Source organism: Erinaceus europaeus, chromosome 15 (genome assembly GCF_950295315.1).
Source record: "Erinaceus europaeus chromosome 15, mEriEur2.1, whole genome shotgun sequence".
Classification (NCBI taxonomy): domain Eukaryota; kingdom Metazoa; phylum Chordata; class Mammalia; order Eulipotyphla; family Erinaceidae; genus Erinaceus; species Erinaceus europaeus.
This window is the reverse complement of record NC_080176.1, coordinates 12,627,832-12,645,232: the sequence shown is the minus strand read 5'-3', so window position 1 is coordinate 12,645,232 and position 17,401 is coordinate 12,627,832. Positions and strand designations below refer to the sequence as shown.

General features: G+C 44.1%; 1 protein-coding gene and 1 long non-coding RNA gene across 2 annotated transcripts in view; one reads left to right on the top strand and one right to left on the bottom strand.

Moving 5' to 3' along the window:
* The window catches only part of VPS35L (VPS35 endosomal protein sorting factor like), a 103,886-nt gene that overhangs the window by 65,550 nt on the left and 20,935 nt on the right, over positions 1-17,401 (top strand). The window contains exons 22-26 of the mRNA XM_060172866.1: positions 267-347; positions 2,356-2,419; positions 4,619-4,717; positions 9,439-9,516; positions 10,747-10,861. Of these exons, the coding sequence (XP_060028849.1) occupies positions 267-347; positions 2,356-2,419; positions 4,619-4,717; positions 9,439-9,516; positions 10,747-10,861 (437 nt within the window). The remainder of the gene's footprint in view (positions 1-266; positions 348-2,355; positions 2,420-4,618; positions 4,718-9,438; positions 9,517-10,746; positions 10,862-17,401) is intronic.
* On the bottom strand, positions 1,099-9,118 carry LOC132533088 (uncharacterized). Its single transcript, XR_009544974.1, has 2 exons — positions 8,922-9,118; positions 1,099-1,324 (listed from the first exon to the last, which is right to left on the bottom strand). It is a non-coding gene; the product is annotated as an uncharacterized LOC132533088 (long non-coding RNA).

The following is a 17,401-nucleotide window of genomic DNA, read 5'->3' as shown; positions in this document are numbered from 1 at the left end:
GTTTGCCCTTTGCCAGGCTTAGGAAGTGTAGCAGTTTACCATGATGCTGAAGTTAGGCGAGGTGGCAGTGTATATAGAAAGGCAAACTCGTTATTTAAAGAAGAATTAAGAGACAACCGGAACATTGCTCATTACTGGAGAATCGGGCCGTGTTAAATGTCAACCAGATAATTTGCTGCATCTCCCATCTGCTCCATAGATGAGAACTGTGCTTTCCCTGCTCTCACTGGATGTAGCTTTTACCACTGTCTTTATTTATCTCTTAGGCAACAGCAGGAGCCTACTAAGGACCCTGTCATCCTGAATGCCCTTTTGCACATTTGCAAGACCATGCACGACTCTGTGAAGTAAGACACACTTACAGCAGGAACAGAACATAGATTAGATCTTAGTACCACACTGCTGTGCATCAGGGAATCACTGCCTTAAGCTGACACTATGAATAATACTATTTTACGTGGTCTATTAACATTCTTGCTAACGAGAACATTCCAATCCAGGAAAGGAGGGAGGCTGAGAAAATGAGATGGCAGATGTTTTGACAAAGGGATTTCTGTTGGGGGGAAAGGGGGGGTGGTTATCCAAGTGAACTCAAACTCTGTGTTTCCTGGAGATTTCCAGAGAGCAGCAGATAGTATAATAATGAGTTCACTCATCCAGTGACATAGCTGTTATATTTCTTTTTCACTCTTAGTTGATTATTTGAAATTCAAATGAAATTGCTTCTACTCCTCACATGAAGGACATTATTTGCTCAGCATCTCAGAGCTCAGACCTAGCCTCTAGCTATATGTTTAGATCAAATGATCACTTCTTGGCTGTTTAGTTGTTTTGTTTTAATTTTAGTCTCCAAAGAATTTTTATAAAAGCCATTTGATTTACTGGAAAATGTTACAAGAATTGAGAAAATTGTTTTGGAACTTGATCATCAGCAAGATGAATCGTATTTATTTTCATAACTCCATGCTTCAGCTCCATGGACAGTTACAAAAACCCAAATACCAAAACTTTCCCTAATAAATGGAACCAATAGATGTTGGCTGGACAAAAACAAAAAAGTAGAAATGAAGGTACAAGACACATTCAGAAAGACATGCATATTGTTGGATACTGGTTTTCAGGTTGGGTAAAAAAGATTTATTTTTCTCTTGTTGGAAGTGTGAGACCAGAAGGTAGGGAGAGAGTAGCTCTGTCTTAGAGCATCATCTAGGGATCAGATTCCTTCAGTCTTTTGCTCTGGTGTCCTTTTGGAATGCTGTCCTCCAGATGCTTATCTGGCCCATGTCCACTTGAAACCTGCAGGCACTGAAGTAGGGCAGTTTCCCTATAGGGACACAATATGGAAGAGTTCTGCATCAACCACATGTTCATCCCATTGCTGGGAACTGTCATATGGCCATACCTAACTACAAAGAGGGCTAGGGAAAAGGAGTCTCAAAGTGTGAAAGGGACATTGTTTTATAATTTTTGCCTGGTTATTTTCATCTGTAATAAACCAGCATGCAAAAAAAAACCATTTTTTGCTATTTTCTCTACAGTCTTAGCACCTTTTTTTTTTTTTAAATCGATTTATGATTTGGGAGGTGGGGAGGAAGAACCAGATCATTGCTCAGCTCTCACATATGGCAGTGCCAGAATTGAACCTAGAGCCTCTGGGGACTTGGCCATATAAATTTTGAGCTCTAACAGGCTGAGGTATCTCTGAACCCCTTAGAATCTTTTAAAAATAAAATCAAGAAATGTGTGTAGGCTCCCATTGACTAAAACAAAACTGTAAGAACTTGACCTTTCCTTACTTGTATTTATGCTAAATTGCTATAGAATGGAAGTGATGGAGAGCTGTTATTTCCTTTAATATACATCCTCCAGATAAGAAGGATTGATGAGTGTGGAGGGGAATGGAATGTGTGTGATAAAGCAAATATCATAAACAATAATGGGAAGAAGACCCAGTGGTGATGAGACGGTATAGACTGTAAAATATCATTCAGATCTGATACATTTGACTTTTTGTATAATGTTCAACACAGCCTCTCTGAAATGCAGATGTTGAGCTTGTTACTCAGATTCCAAGAAGAGAAGGCTACCTACCTTCTTTTTTGCTTTTAATAAATGCATCTTAAGGCCATCAACTTTGAGATAAAGAAACACATTTAAACTGTGTTAAATTAGATTACTTAGTTAATTTAGATGTTAATATTTTCACCCAAAGAAGCACATAAGTCTGCCGGAAATTTTTTGATCTAGAAAATGCAAAATGTCCTTGGTAAATATTGCTTCTTCCTGAGGCAGTTTTTTCTTTAGAAACGTTCATTTGCTACCTCAGTCTTAATTATGCACAATTATTGATTTTAGTGCACTCACTCTTGAGGATGAGAAAAGAATGCTGGCACATTTGATTAATGGATTTATAAAAATGGTGAGTATTAGGGAAGAAATTTCAGGGCGCGTGGAAATGTGATGTCATTGTTTATCTTTATTCTGGTGAAAGCGGTTAACATTATGTTCCCTAGTGCTTTTCATTTTTATCCAGATAAGATGAAATTAGAAAAGGTCTTACATTAGCCAGCATTCCCCTGGGAGGAAAGAAAGCCAAGACAAATGGGATTAAGAAAAAAGTAAGCAGGGGACACACAGCGTGACGTTGTGGCTCCTATAATCAAAAGTCCAGTATGTTCTGCTTCTGGGGAGAAGCTGGACATGGAGTCTCTGTGGTGTCACTGGGACCTCCTGTCTGTGTGCTTTTGGTCTCTTGGTGTCAGCTTATTTCCTATAAGGCTCTAGGTTCCCACATCCCCCATAGTCTAGCAGGAAAGACTAGCAGAAGTCCTAGGGTGGTGTCTTCTGAATTAAACCAGACACTGATCCATCCCTGAAGGAACTGCTGATATAAAAGGAAGTGGGCATAGCAGGACAGCATGTATACCTGGGCAGCCCCCAAACTGGAAAGGCCCCTCTCAAATAGGCCCCTAGTGTGAAATTACAGCAGGATGTCCGTTCTCCACCCATTCAAGCTAGTCAGTGTATGTAAGAACTAGCTCTAGAATTTTGTGGCTTTAAATATCAACTGTGTTTTAAGTCTCAGACTTCCTCACGCTGGCTGGTTCATCCACCAGGCTGCTCTGGGTAGTAGGACTGAGACTGGAGGGCCCAAGACACTCCAGTCTCCTTCACATGTCTGGGTGGGCTCGGTGTTGGCTGTTGGCTGGGGAACCTAGTTTCTCATCCCCACGGCTCATTTCTCTCCTGTGCCCTCACCAGTCAGTGTCTTAGCTGAGCTCATAGGTGGTGCGGATACCAGCAGAAGCTACAGGACATTTTATAGCTGAGGTGTTGGGTGCCGTTGGTCACAGCAAGTCACAGGGCCAGCCCCTTGGAGGGGTGGGAAAGTAGATTCCACCTCCATAGGAGAAGCATCCAAGGGATACCACCAAAGGACAAGCAGAGCAGGAGTGGTGGCAGCCTTCTCAGGAAAGCATCATCCAAGCCTCTCTAGAAAAACTCCTTGCCTTCACCGTCAGTCCACAAAACTGAAAGACCAGCTGCCGCCAGCATCCTGTTTCAACAGAAACATCAAAACAAAGGCTTACCAAAATGGTAAGATGAAGATATTCCCAACAGTGTGTCTCCTCCACAATGGAGGGGTCATTAGACTCAACTTTGAAGGCCATGCAGGCTTCGCCTTTCAGTTCCGGCAGCAGGAACTGTACCTGCGGCTTAATCCAGGTGCTGCTCCTGTGCCCTTGATTTACATGTTGGACACATGGTAGTTATCCTTCTGTGGCTTTGCCTGAAAACCATCAAGCCGTAATGGAAAAGAATTGGAGGGAATAAGCTGTGAAATAAGTTGCCCCTGTGGCTGCAGACAGACTATGACCCACATAGTCAACGACTGCCACCTCTCCAGATTCAAAGGAGGTCTTGAAACTTTACATCAGGCTCAACCTGACGCTGTTGACTGGCTACGGAAGAAGGGCAAATGCTAGAAGAAGAAGAAGCTGTGAAATCTGAAAGCTGGGATGGAAATAGCAAAGTTAAACCACCTCTGGATGAAAGTGATTGCTGCAGCAGTAAAGTCTGTCCTTCCTTCCCAGATCTTCATAAATTTGGAGAAGAAGGTAAAGACGGGACTTTTCAACAGTGGAGAAACTGCCACTAGTGAACTGCTGAGGTTGGGATTCCCATCAGGAAGCAGGAAGGTGTGGCTTTTATTAGGGAAGCCTTCAAGCAAATGGTTTCAAGTAGCCAGAATTATGTCCTGTGAAAAGGCCCCAGATGACAACCAGAATTCCATGATTTCCTCTCCAGTGGTTTCCTTACAGCTTAGGAAACCCCACTCAAGTTCTGAAATTCTGCTTTACACCCTTTGGTCTTTGTATCTCTGCTTCAGTGCTTATACTATAAAGGTGAGGTGGTGATAATTGTATCTCACTGATGGGCCTTGTGAAATAATGGAAAGCTAGAGCATATTCCAGTGTGTGTTTGCCTGTGTACCCTTGACACCCATTTGAGATCTTGCGGTGATTAGTGGCCCATCCTCAGCGTATTCTTCTTTTTTTTCAGCTGTGTATGCACCTTTGTCTAATGGTGACATCAGCATCTTTATCCGTGATTCTAGGTTTCCTTTGGCCGTGATTTTGAACAACAACTAAGTTTCTATGTGGAGGCCAGGTCGATGTTCTGCAATCTGGAACCGGTCCTTGTGCAGTTGATTCATGTAAGCATTTTCATTCATTGGTTCTCTCAATAAACATCTGCTCATTCTTTATATAGATTCCCAGCACCAATTAAAAAGAATTATTTCATATGAGAAAGTTTTACCTCAGAGAGAAAATGATACCAGAGCTCCCCTCCGGTATGTGACTCCAGGCATCAAACCAGGAGCTTCCAACATGCCAGTCCTGCTCTACCAGCTGAACTTGCTCCCTGTCTCATGGGTTTTGCTTTTTTCTTTTGTTTTTTCCTTTAATAGGGTTGATTTTATTTATTTATTATTTATTTATTTATTTTGCCTCAAGGGTTATCACTGGGGCTCAGTGCCTGAACTACAAATCCACTGCTCCTGGAGGACATTTTTCCCATTTTGTTGCTCTTGTTGTTGTTGTTGCCATTGCTATTATTGTTGTTGGATAGGACAGAGAGAGATTGAGGGAGGAGGGGAAAATAGAGGAGAAAGAAAAAGATCTGCTTGTGAAGTGACTCCCCTGCAGGTGGGGAGCCAGGGGCTTGAACCAGGATCCTTACACTGGTCATTGCGCTTTGCGCCATATGCACTTAACCTGCTGAGCTACTGCCTGGCCCCTTGATTTTTATTTTTATTTATTTATTTATTTATTTTTAAATATTTTATTGATTTTTTTTCCTTTTGTTGCCCTTGTTGTTTTATTGTTGTAGTTATTATTGTTGTTGTTGTTGGATAGGACAGAGAAATGGAGAGAGGGAGGGGAAGACAGAGAGGAGGAGAGAAAGATAGACACCTGCAGACCTGCTTCACCGCCTGCAGGTGAAGCGATTCCCCTGCAGGTGGGGAGCCGGGGTTCGAACCGGGATCCTTATGCCGGTCCTTGTGCTTTGCGCCACCTGCGCTTAACCCGCTGCGCTACAGCCCGACTCCCCTTGATTTTTATTTTTAAAGATTCATTTATTTCATAAGTGAGAGAGAAGGACCAGAGTCAGAGAATCACTGCAGCACATGTGGTGCCAGGGATTGAATTTGGGGCCTCATGCTTTATTCGCCTCCCTGGCTACCAGGCTTTTTTTTTTTTTTTTTTTTGCCTCCAGTGTTATTGCTGGGGCTTGGTGCCTGCACTACAAATCCACTGCTCCTGGAGGCTATTTTTCCCATTTTGTTGCCCTTGTTGTTGTGCTTGTTGTAGTTGTCATTGTTATAGCTGTTGTTGTTGTTGGATAGGACAGAGAGAAATGGAGAGAGAAGGGGAAGACAGAGAGGAGGAGAGAAAGACACCTGCAGACCTGCTTCACTGCTTGTGAAGCGACCTACTCCAGGTGGGGAGCCGGCGGCTCGAACCGGTATCCTTATGCCGGCCCTTGTGCTTTGTGCCATGTGCACTTAACCCGCTGTGCTACCACTGACTCCCATCTAGGCAGTTTTTATCTAGTGTTCTTCTGGACTTGTATTGTTCCTGTTCCCGAGGAAAGTGGGTTTGCTTGTTTGCTTGTCTTTAAAGACCAGAGCACTACTCAGCTCTGATTTATGATGGTGCTGGGAATTAAACCTGGGACCTCAGAGCCTCAGGCATGAAAGTCTTTTGCATAAACATTATGCTGTCTTCGAAACCCTAAAGTTTTTTGTTTTCTTCTTCTTCTTCTTCTTCTGGCAAACCTATGCTTTACTTTGGTTTTATTGACGCCTTTTTCTTTTTTTTATATTTTCATTTCTGTATACCAGCTGCTAAGAACTGAATTGCACTGATTATAGAAATACTCATCTAGAGTCCCTTGTCACCTGACCAGAGACCCAACTTCCTTGGACCAAGGCACCTTTCAGTAACCCTCATGCTGCCCCCAGACCACAAGATAAAGATTGCAGGCTCAGGGGGCCAATAGGACAGCACATCTGGTAGAGTGCATATTTTCCTATGCATGGGACCTGGGTTCGTGCTTCTGGCCACTACATAGAAGCACCATGCAAAGGGGGAGTCTTCACAAGGGCTGGGACAGTGATGTGTTGCCGTTTCTCTCTTGCTCTCCCTCTTTGTCTCTCACCCCCTGTCTGCAAAAGAAAAAAAATATGCAAGGACTGGCATAAGAATCCTGGTTCAAGTCCCCGGCTCCCCACCGCTCCCCACCTGCAGGGGAGTTGGTTCACAAGTGGTGAAGCAGGTCTACAGGTGTCTATCTTTCTCAACCCCCCTCTGTCTTCCCCTTCTCTCTCCATTTCTCTCTGTCCTATCCAACAACTACAACAATAAAACAAGGGCAACAAAAGAGAATAAATAAGTAAATAATTTTAAAAAATTAAAAATAAAGGAGCCATGGAATCACATAGGTGCAGGAGCCATGGAATCACATAGGTGCAGAGTCTCAGTGAAACCCTAATGGCCAAAAAAACAAAACAAAAAAAGGCAGGCAGGCGGTAGCACACCTGGATGAGTGCACACATTACAATGCACAAGGATCTGAGTTCAAGCCCCTGGTCCCCACTTGCCGGGAGAAAGCTTCGCAAGTGGTGAACCAGTACTGCAGGTATCTCTTTTTCTCCTCTATCTCCCCCAACCCTCTTTTTTATTTTTTTTTTTCCTCCTCCAGGGTTATTGCTGGGCTCAGTGCCTGCACCATGAATCCACCGCTCCTGGAGGCCATTTTCCCTCCCATTTTGTTGCCCTTGTTGTAGCTTCGGTGTGGTTATTATTATTGCTCTTGCTGACGCAATTCGTTGTTGGATAGGACAGAGAGAAATGGAGAGAGGAGGGGAAGACAGAGAGGGGGAGAAAAAGATAGACACCTGCAGACCTGCTTCACCGCCTGTGAAGCGACTCCCCTGCAGGTGGGGAGCCGGGGGCTCGAACCGGGATCCTTACGCCGGTCCCTGCGCTTTGCGCCACATGCGCTTTACCACTGCGCCACCGCCTGACCCCCCCCCCCCAACCCTCTTGATTTCTGGCTGTCTCTATCCAATAAAAAAAAAAATGTGCATGGGGGAAGAAATTAGGCTGAGACAGTATCTCTGCCTGGCAACATGCAACACACAGAAATGGAAAAAATTCTTGTTTTGATCTTAAATAACTATGATTACTTCCTCATGAATTCTGCCTACCTACTGGCACTGTCCTGCTTCCCAAGCCTGGGAGCCTCATGAGACACGACTACCCCGATTTCCTGTTCCTTGACGGCTTCTTCCCCCTTGCTGATTGCACAGTAATTGCTCAGCAGCTGCCAAAAGCTCCATTTCTCAGAGATAAGCTGTCACCACAGGGACTGCCATGCATCTGGTGTTCATCTGTGAGCGGCTTCGTGCGGGTGCACTATAGCAGTCTGCCTTCAGCTTTGCTCTTTTCTTAAAAACGGGCAGTAGTGTAGTGGGTTAAGTGCATGTGGTGCAAAGTGCAAGGACGTAAGGATCCTGGCTCAAGCCCCTGGCTCCCCACCTGCGGGGGGGGGGGGGGTCACTTCACAAGCGATGAAGCAGGTCTGCAGGTGTCTATATTTCTCTCCCCCATCTCTCTTCATTTCTCTCCTTCCTGTCCAACAATGATGACATCAATAACTACAACAATAAAACAACAAGGGCAACAGAAGGAAATAAATAAATAAATATTTAAAAAAACAGAACAACAAAACTTGGCACGTGCGCGAGTTTGCTGCAATGCCCAGAGTTGTCAAGGGACACAGTTTGGGAACCAGACGTCCAGACTTGTCATTTTTGTGGAAAGGTTCCTAAAGGCTCTGTTGCTTCCTAACTTCATGGAGAGCGTTCTCCCCCACCCCAGGGTGTTGCACATGCACAGTATCATTCGTCCTGGGCTGCTTTCCCTTCCACTGGAGAAACAATACAGAGCAAGAACCCCTGAAAGACTAGTGACACCACAGCACCAGAGCTTTCCTTGGTGCCACAGGGCCTTGAACCTGCACTACACACGTGGCAAAACAGGCACCCTCCCTAGTAAGCTCTCTCTAGCCCAGAGAACATTTAAAAAAAAAAACGCTTTATTTTTATTTTAATGAGAGAGAGAGAGATACAGAGAGAGACCGAGCAATGCTCAACTCTGGCATATGATGGTGCTGGGCATTGAGCCTGGGTCCTCAGAGCTTTAGGTGGGAATGTCTTGCAGAACCATTATGCTGTCTCCCCAACCTGAGAGCAATCTGGTTATCTGGTTCTCTCTGAACACCAAACTGAAGACCAAAACAAGAGAGAGGTTTCTTCTGTAGTAGCCAGGTGAGGAGGAAATAGCACCCACCTCGTAGGCCTGCAGGACTAAATGAGTTGGTGAGTACACAGCTCTTAAATAGCTCCTGGTCTCCTTACTGATGATGTAGATACTCTTGTCTCCATCCTTGTGGTTTCTTGTTCGATTTGCAGAAGCAAATGGTGTGATGTTTTCAGACCTGGAGGTTTCTCTCAAGATCTCTAAATTCTTCAGCTTGGTGTGTGGGATTTCTGGAAACGGAGGCAATGAACCCTGGCTATTCATTAAGCTAGGGAAAAAAATGGTCATTTATTCTGCCAGTGGATTGGGCCTGACTAACTCACTGAGCACCTTTTGTCCTTAACTCTTGAAGATATTTGCTCAAGCTGAGGTTGAATCAGGGGCCCGTGACTCCTTTGGCATTTCAGGGTTCGGTGCTAACCAGTCTTGTTCCCAATTTGTTTGTTCTCATTGACTTCAATGCAGTTAATGTCCCAAATTTCTGTGGATGACGTTAATCTTAATCAGCCATCACTTTACTACCTTTTCTATTTATTGTCAAATCCAGAGTGTAAACCGCTTGGCAATGGAAACAAGAAAAGTAATGAGAGGAAATCATTCCAGAAAGACCGCTGCATTTGTTCGGGTATGTTCCAGAGATAAGACATACAGACTTTGAACTCCAGTAGACTGTTTTGTTTGCAAGTTTTAAATTGCTATTCCCAGAAAAAAAAAAAAAAAAGACAAACCCACAAGATATGGGTGGTTTTTAGTATTGATTTTCCAGATTAATTTTCCCTTGGACTAACCAGCTTTCTTAATGTTCTCAAAAGAAACCATCAAAAGAGTCTGACTTTTGCTGTATCTCAAGGGGAGATGGTTAAGATAGGGATTTGCAGTTCTGGTGCCAACAGAGCTCTCTCTGCAGCCTGTGCGTTTGACCAGAAGGCCTGCTGCCTCTTTCTTCTCTAGTTTCACAATGTTGAAAAACCATTTAGACTCTTGAGGCACTGCTGTCAAAATAATACGCACACAAGATTTAAAAAATGAAACCATATCCAAAAGATGGCAGTGCAGAAGATGTTTCTCAGCATTGCCCTTCCTGTCTCTATCTCTCCTCAGAATCAGTCACTCAAACTTTTTTTTTTTTTTTTTTTTTTTTTTTTGCTATTTCCTCTTCTAATAACTGCTGGGTTTTTAGGTAATTGATTTAAATAGCTGTTTCTTAACTGGTCAGTAGTAGCTGTTACCTCTACTTCCTGAGTGGTGTTGCATGAGGGCTTCTTTTTCCATTCTCCTTCTCCTCCTTCTTTCTCTTCCTCTTCTTCTGCCATTTTAAAATCTGTTATTAATAGAGGGTTACAAGATTGTTAGATTACAGGGTACAGTTTGAGGGGTTATCTTTTATACCCCATCGCTTGCTCTTGCCTTCCCTCCTCCCAAAAAGATAGCAAGAAACAAGAGAGGGAAATTGCAGCTCTAAATGGGGCATGGAGGAAGGGTTACTGCTTGAAATCTATGACAACTGAAAAAAAAGTCCATATAGGGAGTCGGGTGGTAGCACAGCGGGTTAAGTGCAGGTGGCAAGGACCGGCGTAAGGATTTCGGTTCCAGCCACCAGCTCCCCACTTGCAGGGGAGTCGCCTCACAAGCAGTGAAGCAGGTTTGCAGGTGTCTATCTTTCTTTTCCCCTCTCTGTCTTCCCCTCCTCTCTCCATTTCTCTCTGTCCTATCCAACAATAATGACATCAATAACAACAATCATAAAAAAAAAAAAAAGGGCAACAAAAGGGAATAAATAAATATGAAAAAAGTCCCTATATACTGTGATGGTGTTGCTAGCATAACCTGCTTTGTCTCCCTTCCGCTCCTCCAGGCCTGTGTTGCCTACTGCTTCATCACCATTCCCTCCCTGGTGGGGATCTTCACCCGCCTCAATCTCTACCTGCATTCTGGCCAGGTTGCCTTGGCGAACCAGTGCCTCTCCCAAGGTAAGCCCTTCATTCTCTCCTCATGAGCCCTTCCTGGCTGTATAGGAAAACTCGCGCGTGCGTGCGTGCGTGCGTGCGTGCGTGTGTGTGTGTGTGTGTCTACTCTTACTGTTATTCTTAAAATTTGTGAAAGAAAAAAAAAAGTGAGGGGCCGGGTGGTGGTGCATCTGGCTAATCACACATAGTACTAAGTGCAAGGACCTGTGCTAGGATCCAGGTTCAAGCCCCTGGCACCTCACCTGCAGAGGGAATGCTTCACAAGTAGTGAAGCAAGTCTGCGGGTGTCTGTCTTCCTCTCTATCTCTTTATTTCCTTCTCCTCTCTCAATTTCTCTCTGTTCTATCAAGCAAAATGGGGCGGGGCTGCCAGGCACAGTGGGTTAATAGTGCTGGTGTTACCCCCAGAGGCAAAGAAAAAAAAAAGTGATCAGTAAATGATGAGTGTTAAATGTTTCTTTAGTAAGAAGTACACTGGGAATGTACACATTTGTAAAATCTGATTATAGAACTTGGATATTTTCCTATAAGCACCTCCTTATGTCGGCCACAATCCAGACTTGGGGAACTGAGATGTTTGAGGCTCAGTGTGTAGGGAAGATAGATGTTAGGGCTGACTAATCACAGCAGGCACACGCTCATTTTCCGTTGTTGATATTTAATGGAAACTCCAGAAACAGCCAAATAGAATCTAATCAGTCAAGGAGGAATAGTTGACAGCCTGTTGTTGGGAGTAAAATTTCTGCGTAAGACCCATTTCTCAGTGTCTTAGCTGTAGGAGGCAGGAGTGCTTGTGTGGTATATTTTGGAGGTGACCCTGGCCAGGGTCATTTGAGTGATGGGGAGGTGAGCCTAACAGAAAATGGGTGGGCAGATTGCTTCTTTGGGAAAATCCATCTCCTTATAAGCTGTCTCACTGAAAGTCTCTTAGAACCCACCAGATTCGTTGAGGACTTCCTGCATGTGGAGTGCTAGCAGTTAGAAAACATCTGCAAATGATTCAAGGGTTAGAGCACAGTTTCAAGTCGGGGAGTGATTATCAGTGATTGTGTCCTCCCCTGCTCCCCTTCCTCACTCCTGACTTCAGCTAGGCTAAGGCCATCGATTCGACATTCACTGATTTGGGTGGAACCCTCTGGGGTGGGGCATCTTGATCAGTGTCTTGATTCAACTGGGGCACCTCTGGGCCCTGAAGTCTTCCAACAGGATTGCTCTCCAACAACCTGTTGAGACTCTGCTCGGTTTTGCTCCTGCCTCCTAGAGACTCCAGCAGCTTCCCACTGTGTTTGCAATTAACCCTCACACCTTGCCTGTAATTTCCACAAGTCTGTAGCTTGTTGGCTGGCTGTATGCACTCGTCCCATAAAGACGCTGTGTCATCCACACCAGCCCTTTCTGTTCTTGGATATAGTCAGCTGTCTTCCAATTGAGTCTGCATCCGTCGTCCCTTCCTTCTAAAGGGAGCTTTCTACCAGATACTTGCTTTTATTTATTTATTTCTTAGCCAGGCAGATGAGATCAAGACTCAAACCTCACTTCTTTAGGGACGCCTTTCCTGTCCATGTGCCAACTCACGTGTTCTCATCGCACTCATGTGCCTTTCCCTGTGGGTTCTTTTTTTTTTTTTTAATATTTATTTATTTATTCCCTTGTTTTATTGTTGTGATTATTGTTGTTATTATTGATGTTGTTGTTGTTGGATAGGACAGAGAGAAATGGAGAGAGGAGGGGAAGACAGCGAGCAGGAGAGAAAGATACCTGCAGACCTGCTTCACCACCTGTGAAGCGACTCCCCTGAAGGTGGGGAGCCGGGGGCTCGAACCGGGATCCTTATACCGGTCCTTGCGCTTGCACTTAACCTACTGCGCTACCACCCAGCTCCCTCCTTGTGGGTTCTTATGGTTTGGATGCCCCTCTCTCACCGGGAGTGTAGATCCCATGGAAGCAGGCATTTATCTTCATTGATTGGATGTCCATAACCGTAGTGTTTCTTCCTGTGTCTACTTTGAGAAACTGTGATGGGTGAGCAAAAAACAGTAAAACAGAAGTTCATGCCTGAGGCTCTGAGGTCCCAGGTTCAATTCCCAGCACCACCATTAGCCAGAGTTGAGAGCAGTGCTTTGATCTCTCTCTCTATGGCTTTCTATCTGTGTCTGTATCTCTCTCTCTTTTAAATAAAACATTTAAAAAAAGAAACAGAGGTTAATGGCCATAGTTGACAACCTGATTTTGTGCGAAGTGCAGATGAGACTGGTCAGGTTAGTTAGACTTTTAGACTTTGGAATCTTCTCATCAACTGGGTGTCTGTGTCTTCTAGAATGTTGAGGAACAATTGGCCCACATGGGAGTGAGTGCCTCCCTGCAGTGTGGAAAGGAGTGTGAGAGGCAGGTAACAGCTTTGACCTGCACGTGGAGGTTCTAGAAGCCTAGATCTTAATTTTCCCAGCTTTATAAAGTAAGGCCTATGAGTATAAAGGTTGTAGATCCCAGACATGCTTATTGTAATGATGCCTTCTTATAGGACTTCATATGATTTTTGTGTGTGTACCAGAGATCAAACCCAGGCCTTCAGATATACAAAGTGTACACTCTACTGTTCATGCTGTTTATTTGTTAGTTTTAAAGTGGTTATTTCTTAAACAGAGCACTGCTTAGCTCTGGCTTATATGGTGGTGTTGGGGATTGAACCTGAAACCTCTATGCCTCAGGCATGAAAGAAAGTGTTTTTGCATAACCATTATGCTATCTCCCCCCCAAACTACTGTTTACTTGTATTTATTAATGAACATTTTAGGAGCCACAACCTTGTGCATGCATGATTTTACTCCTCCAGGGCTGACTTCATTTCACTCAGAGAAAGACAAACATCATAGCATAGGAGCCTCCCCCAGTGCCGTGACACTCCCATGTGGTATCAGGACTCGAGCCCTACCCAATGGAGCTATCTCTCTGTCCTCTATAGCCTTACTTAAAAAATACCTTATTTCGTGGTCCCAGGGGTGGTGCAATGGATAAAGCGTTGGACTCTCAAGCATGAGGTCCTGAGTTCGATGTAACATGTAACAGAGTGATGCCTGGTTCTTTCTCTCTCTCCCCTCCTGTCCCTCTCATTAATAAATAAATAAAATATTTTAAAAATACTTTATTTCATGAGAAAGTTCAGAGTGCTACTCTAGCTTAAGTAGTCCTTGGGATTGAACCCTCGGCCCAAGGCATGCTAGTCCTGTGCTCTAACCACTGAGTAATTTCCCTGACCACTCATGCTAGTAAAAACAATGAAAGATTTCAAGTTAAATCTTCTCCCCCAAAAAGGATTTACTCCTCCCAAGAACTGTTTGAGGAGAGGTGTGAACGGCATTTTCCCTGATGGTCTGTGCTGGAAAGGCCTCAGTCCACAGTCCACACCCAGAGATCCACAGTGTAGGCACAGCTCAGTACCCTGTGCTCTTAAAGTTAGCACCCTTGATGTTAGAGCCCCAACTCCTCAGTTGCCTCACCCCTCCATCTAACCTACTGCTTAGGTGCAGAAATGCAGCATCCACTTATGTTTAATAATTTATCTGATGACTTTTACTCAAGTCTCTCACTGCCATGGTACTCAGCCTTAAAAGCCTTTGCTTGTCCTGAAAACCACACACAGCAGTTGTTGGCCAAAATTAATAATACATTCAATTACTGAGGATCGGAAGGCTAAATATAAATTAAATGAAGCATGTGGAAATGAGCCTCTGTTGTTTGCCACCCTGAACATCCCCTTTATCAGCTGGTTATAAAACACTCCCCAATCCCACCTGCCCCTGTTCATTTTGTGGCCTCCCTTGGTCCAACCTCAGTTGTATCTTCTTTATCTGGACTGGTCCAGCCCAAGGCTGAGCTCTTGATTCGGGTGGGTGTTAGGGTTCCTTGGTTTTTCTCACCTAGAGGTGGCCTGGAGAGAGGCCTGACTATCCTATCTTTTCTTTTCTTTTCTTTCTTTCTTTCTTTCTTTCTTTCTCTTCACTGAATAACTTCTTGACCTCATTTATCAGTGGTTCTTTTCATTCTGGTTCTGGAAGATGATTACCAGGGCACAGCAAGAACAGATTCTCTGTTTATATCTTGACAATTTCTAACCTCAGAAAGGAGAGGGGCTAAGCAGTGGCACACCCAATTGAGCAAAAGTATCAAAGTGCTCAAGAACCCAGGCTCAAGGCCCTGGTCCCCACCTGCAGGGGGGAAGCTTCATGGAGTGGTAGAGCAATCATGAGGGTGTCTGTTTCTCTCTTCCTCTGTATCTCCCCCTTCCCTCTCAATTTTACTTTGTCTCTATTCAATTAGAAAAGAAAGGAGATAGCTGTAGGGAGCAGTATAATGGTTATGCAAAGAGACTCTTATGGAATCAACACATATCTGTGACCTAGGGAGAACTACTGATGTTTCCAGTGGAGGGAATGGGACACAGAACTCTGGTGGCTGGAATGGTGCACCCGTCATCACATAGTGTTGTAAATCAATATTAAGTCATTAGTAAAATTAAAAAAAAAAAAAAAAAAGGAAGGACTAGGTGGTGGTACATACATTACCATGTGCAAAGACCCAAATTCAAGCCCCCACCCCCACCTGCAGGAAAGAAGTCTCATGAGTGGTGAAGCAGTGCTGCAGGTTCTTTTTTTTTTCTTTCTCTTTCTTTTTTTTCCCTCTTTCTCTTTCTATCTCCTCCTCCCCTCTCAATTTCTTTCTGTCCTGTCAAATCAAATAAAATATATGTAATATATATAAATATGTACATTTATATATACTATATATATATATATCTTAAGATATATGTATCTTTTGCCTCCAGGGTTATTGCTGGGGCTGGGTGCCTGCACTATAAATCTGCTGCTCCTGGGGACCATTTTGTTGCCCTTGTTGTTGTTATTGTTACCATTGCTGTCATTGTTGTTGGGTAGGACAGAGAAATCGAGAAAGGAGGGGGAGACAAAGAGGGAGAGAGAAAGATAGGCACCTGCAGACCTGCTTCACTGCCCGTGAAACGACCCCCCTGCAGGTGGGGAGCCAGAGGCTTGAACCGGGATCCTTGCGCCAGACCTTGCACTTGGATGGAGTGGTTCCCACCCCGACTCTGCCAGACCTGAAGGATGCCTTTGGTTAAATGGGCCTTTCTGTGCTTTAGTGTGCCCATCAGTAAAGCAGGGGTTATGACAATGACTCCTCTCAGTGTGGACCGAATGAGAAAATGTACTGAGATTGCTTGGTCCACTGGCACACAGTAGCTGCACAGCGAATGTTAACTTAGCAGAACTGTCTCTCAGAAGAGAAGAGTGCACTCTGGGGCTTTAGGAGCTCACTGTATACAGGGAAAACTCCAGGGCTTCAGGGTTCTGCAAGCCAACAGGCTTCTCACATACAAAAGCTTGAGAAATCTGCAGGAAAACTGCCCTTGGCTTCAACATTAGCCGCTAGGGTTATCCTGAAAATAAAAGGTCTGCACTTCTTGCAAAGATTAAAACCACAGAACAGTTAAAACAAAATAGTGGTTAAAACATGGACTGTTGCTGTTAATAATAATGCTTTTCCCTTGGGAGTTGGGTGGTAGCGCAGAGGGATAAGCACAAATGGCGCAAAGCGGAAGGATCTCAGTTCAAGCCCCCAGCTCCCCACCTGCAGGGGAGTCGCTTCACTGATGGTGAAGCAGGTCTGCAGGTGTCTATCTTTCTCTCCCCGTCTCTGTCTTCCCCTCCTCTCTCCATTTCTCTCTGTCCTAGCCAACAACTATGACAACATCAATAACAACAATAACTGCAGTACAACAAGGGCAACAAAAGGGAATAAATATTTTTTTAAAAAAATCATTATGCTTTTCCCTTCCACAGCTTTCTCTCCTCCTCCCTTTTAAGATTTTACTGAACCCCCCCCCAAAAAAAAAGATTTACATATTTATTTACAAGAAAGTGAGAGTGTTCAGCTTAAGTACATGGTAGGATAGAATCTAAGCCCTCAAGCCTGTATGTCCTGTGCTCTAATCACTGGGCTAGCTCCCTGACCCTTTCAGTTTTTATTTTCTTTTTGTTTGTTTATTTGTATCTTCAACTTTTAAAGCTCAGTTCAGAAGCCTCTATGGCAGCCCTGGAGGTGGTAGGGTAGCTAAAAAGTTGGAGCATGAGGTCCTGAGTTTGACTCCCAGCATTGCATATGCCAGAGTGGTACTCTGCTCCCCCCCCCCATGTTAATAAGTAAAAAACAAAACAAAACAAAACAGGAAAGGAAAGGAAGGAAGAAAGAAAGCCATGCTTAGTCTCCCTGTCTCCAGACAAACAGAAAGGCTGCCCAGGTAATCTGTAAGACCTGTTAGTTATACACCTTACCCTTTGCCTCCTAGTCCTTATCACTGTAGTCACTTAACAAGTAACTAGATAAGGAATTGTCTTCTTTACTCCACAAGTTCTTATCTGTCTTATCATTGCTTTCCTGGCACCTTGCCTACCATGTGGAAACTCAGCAGACTTTGAGTGAATGAATGAATGAATGGGAACAATGCTAGGTAAGTATCAATGATGTTGTT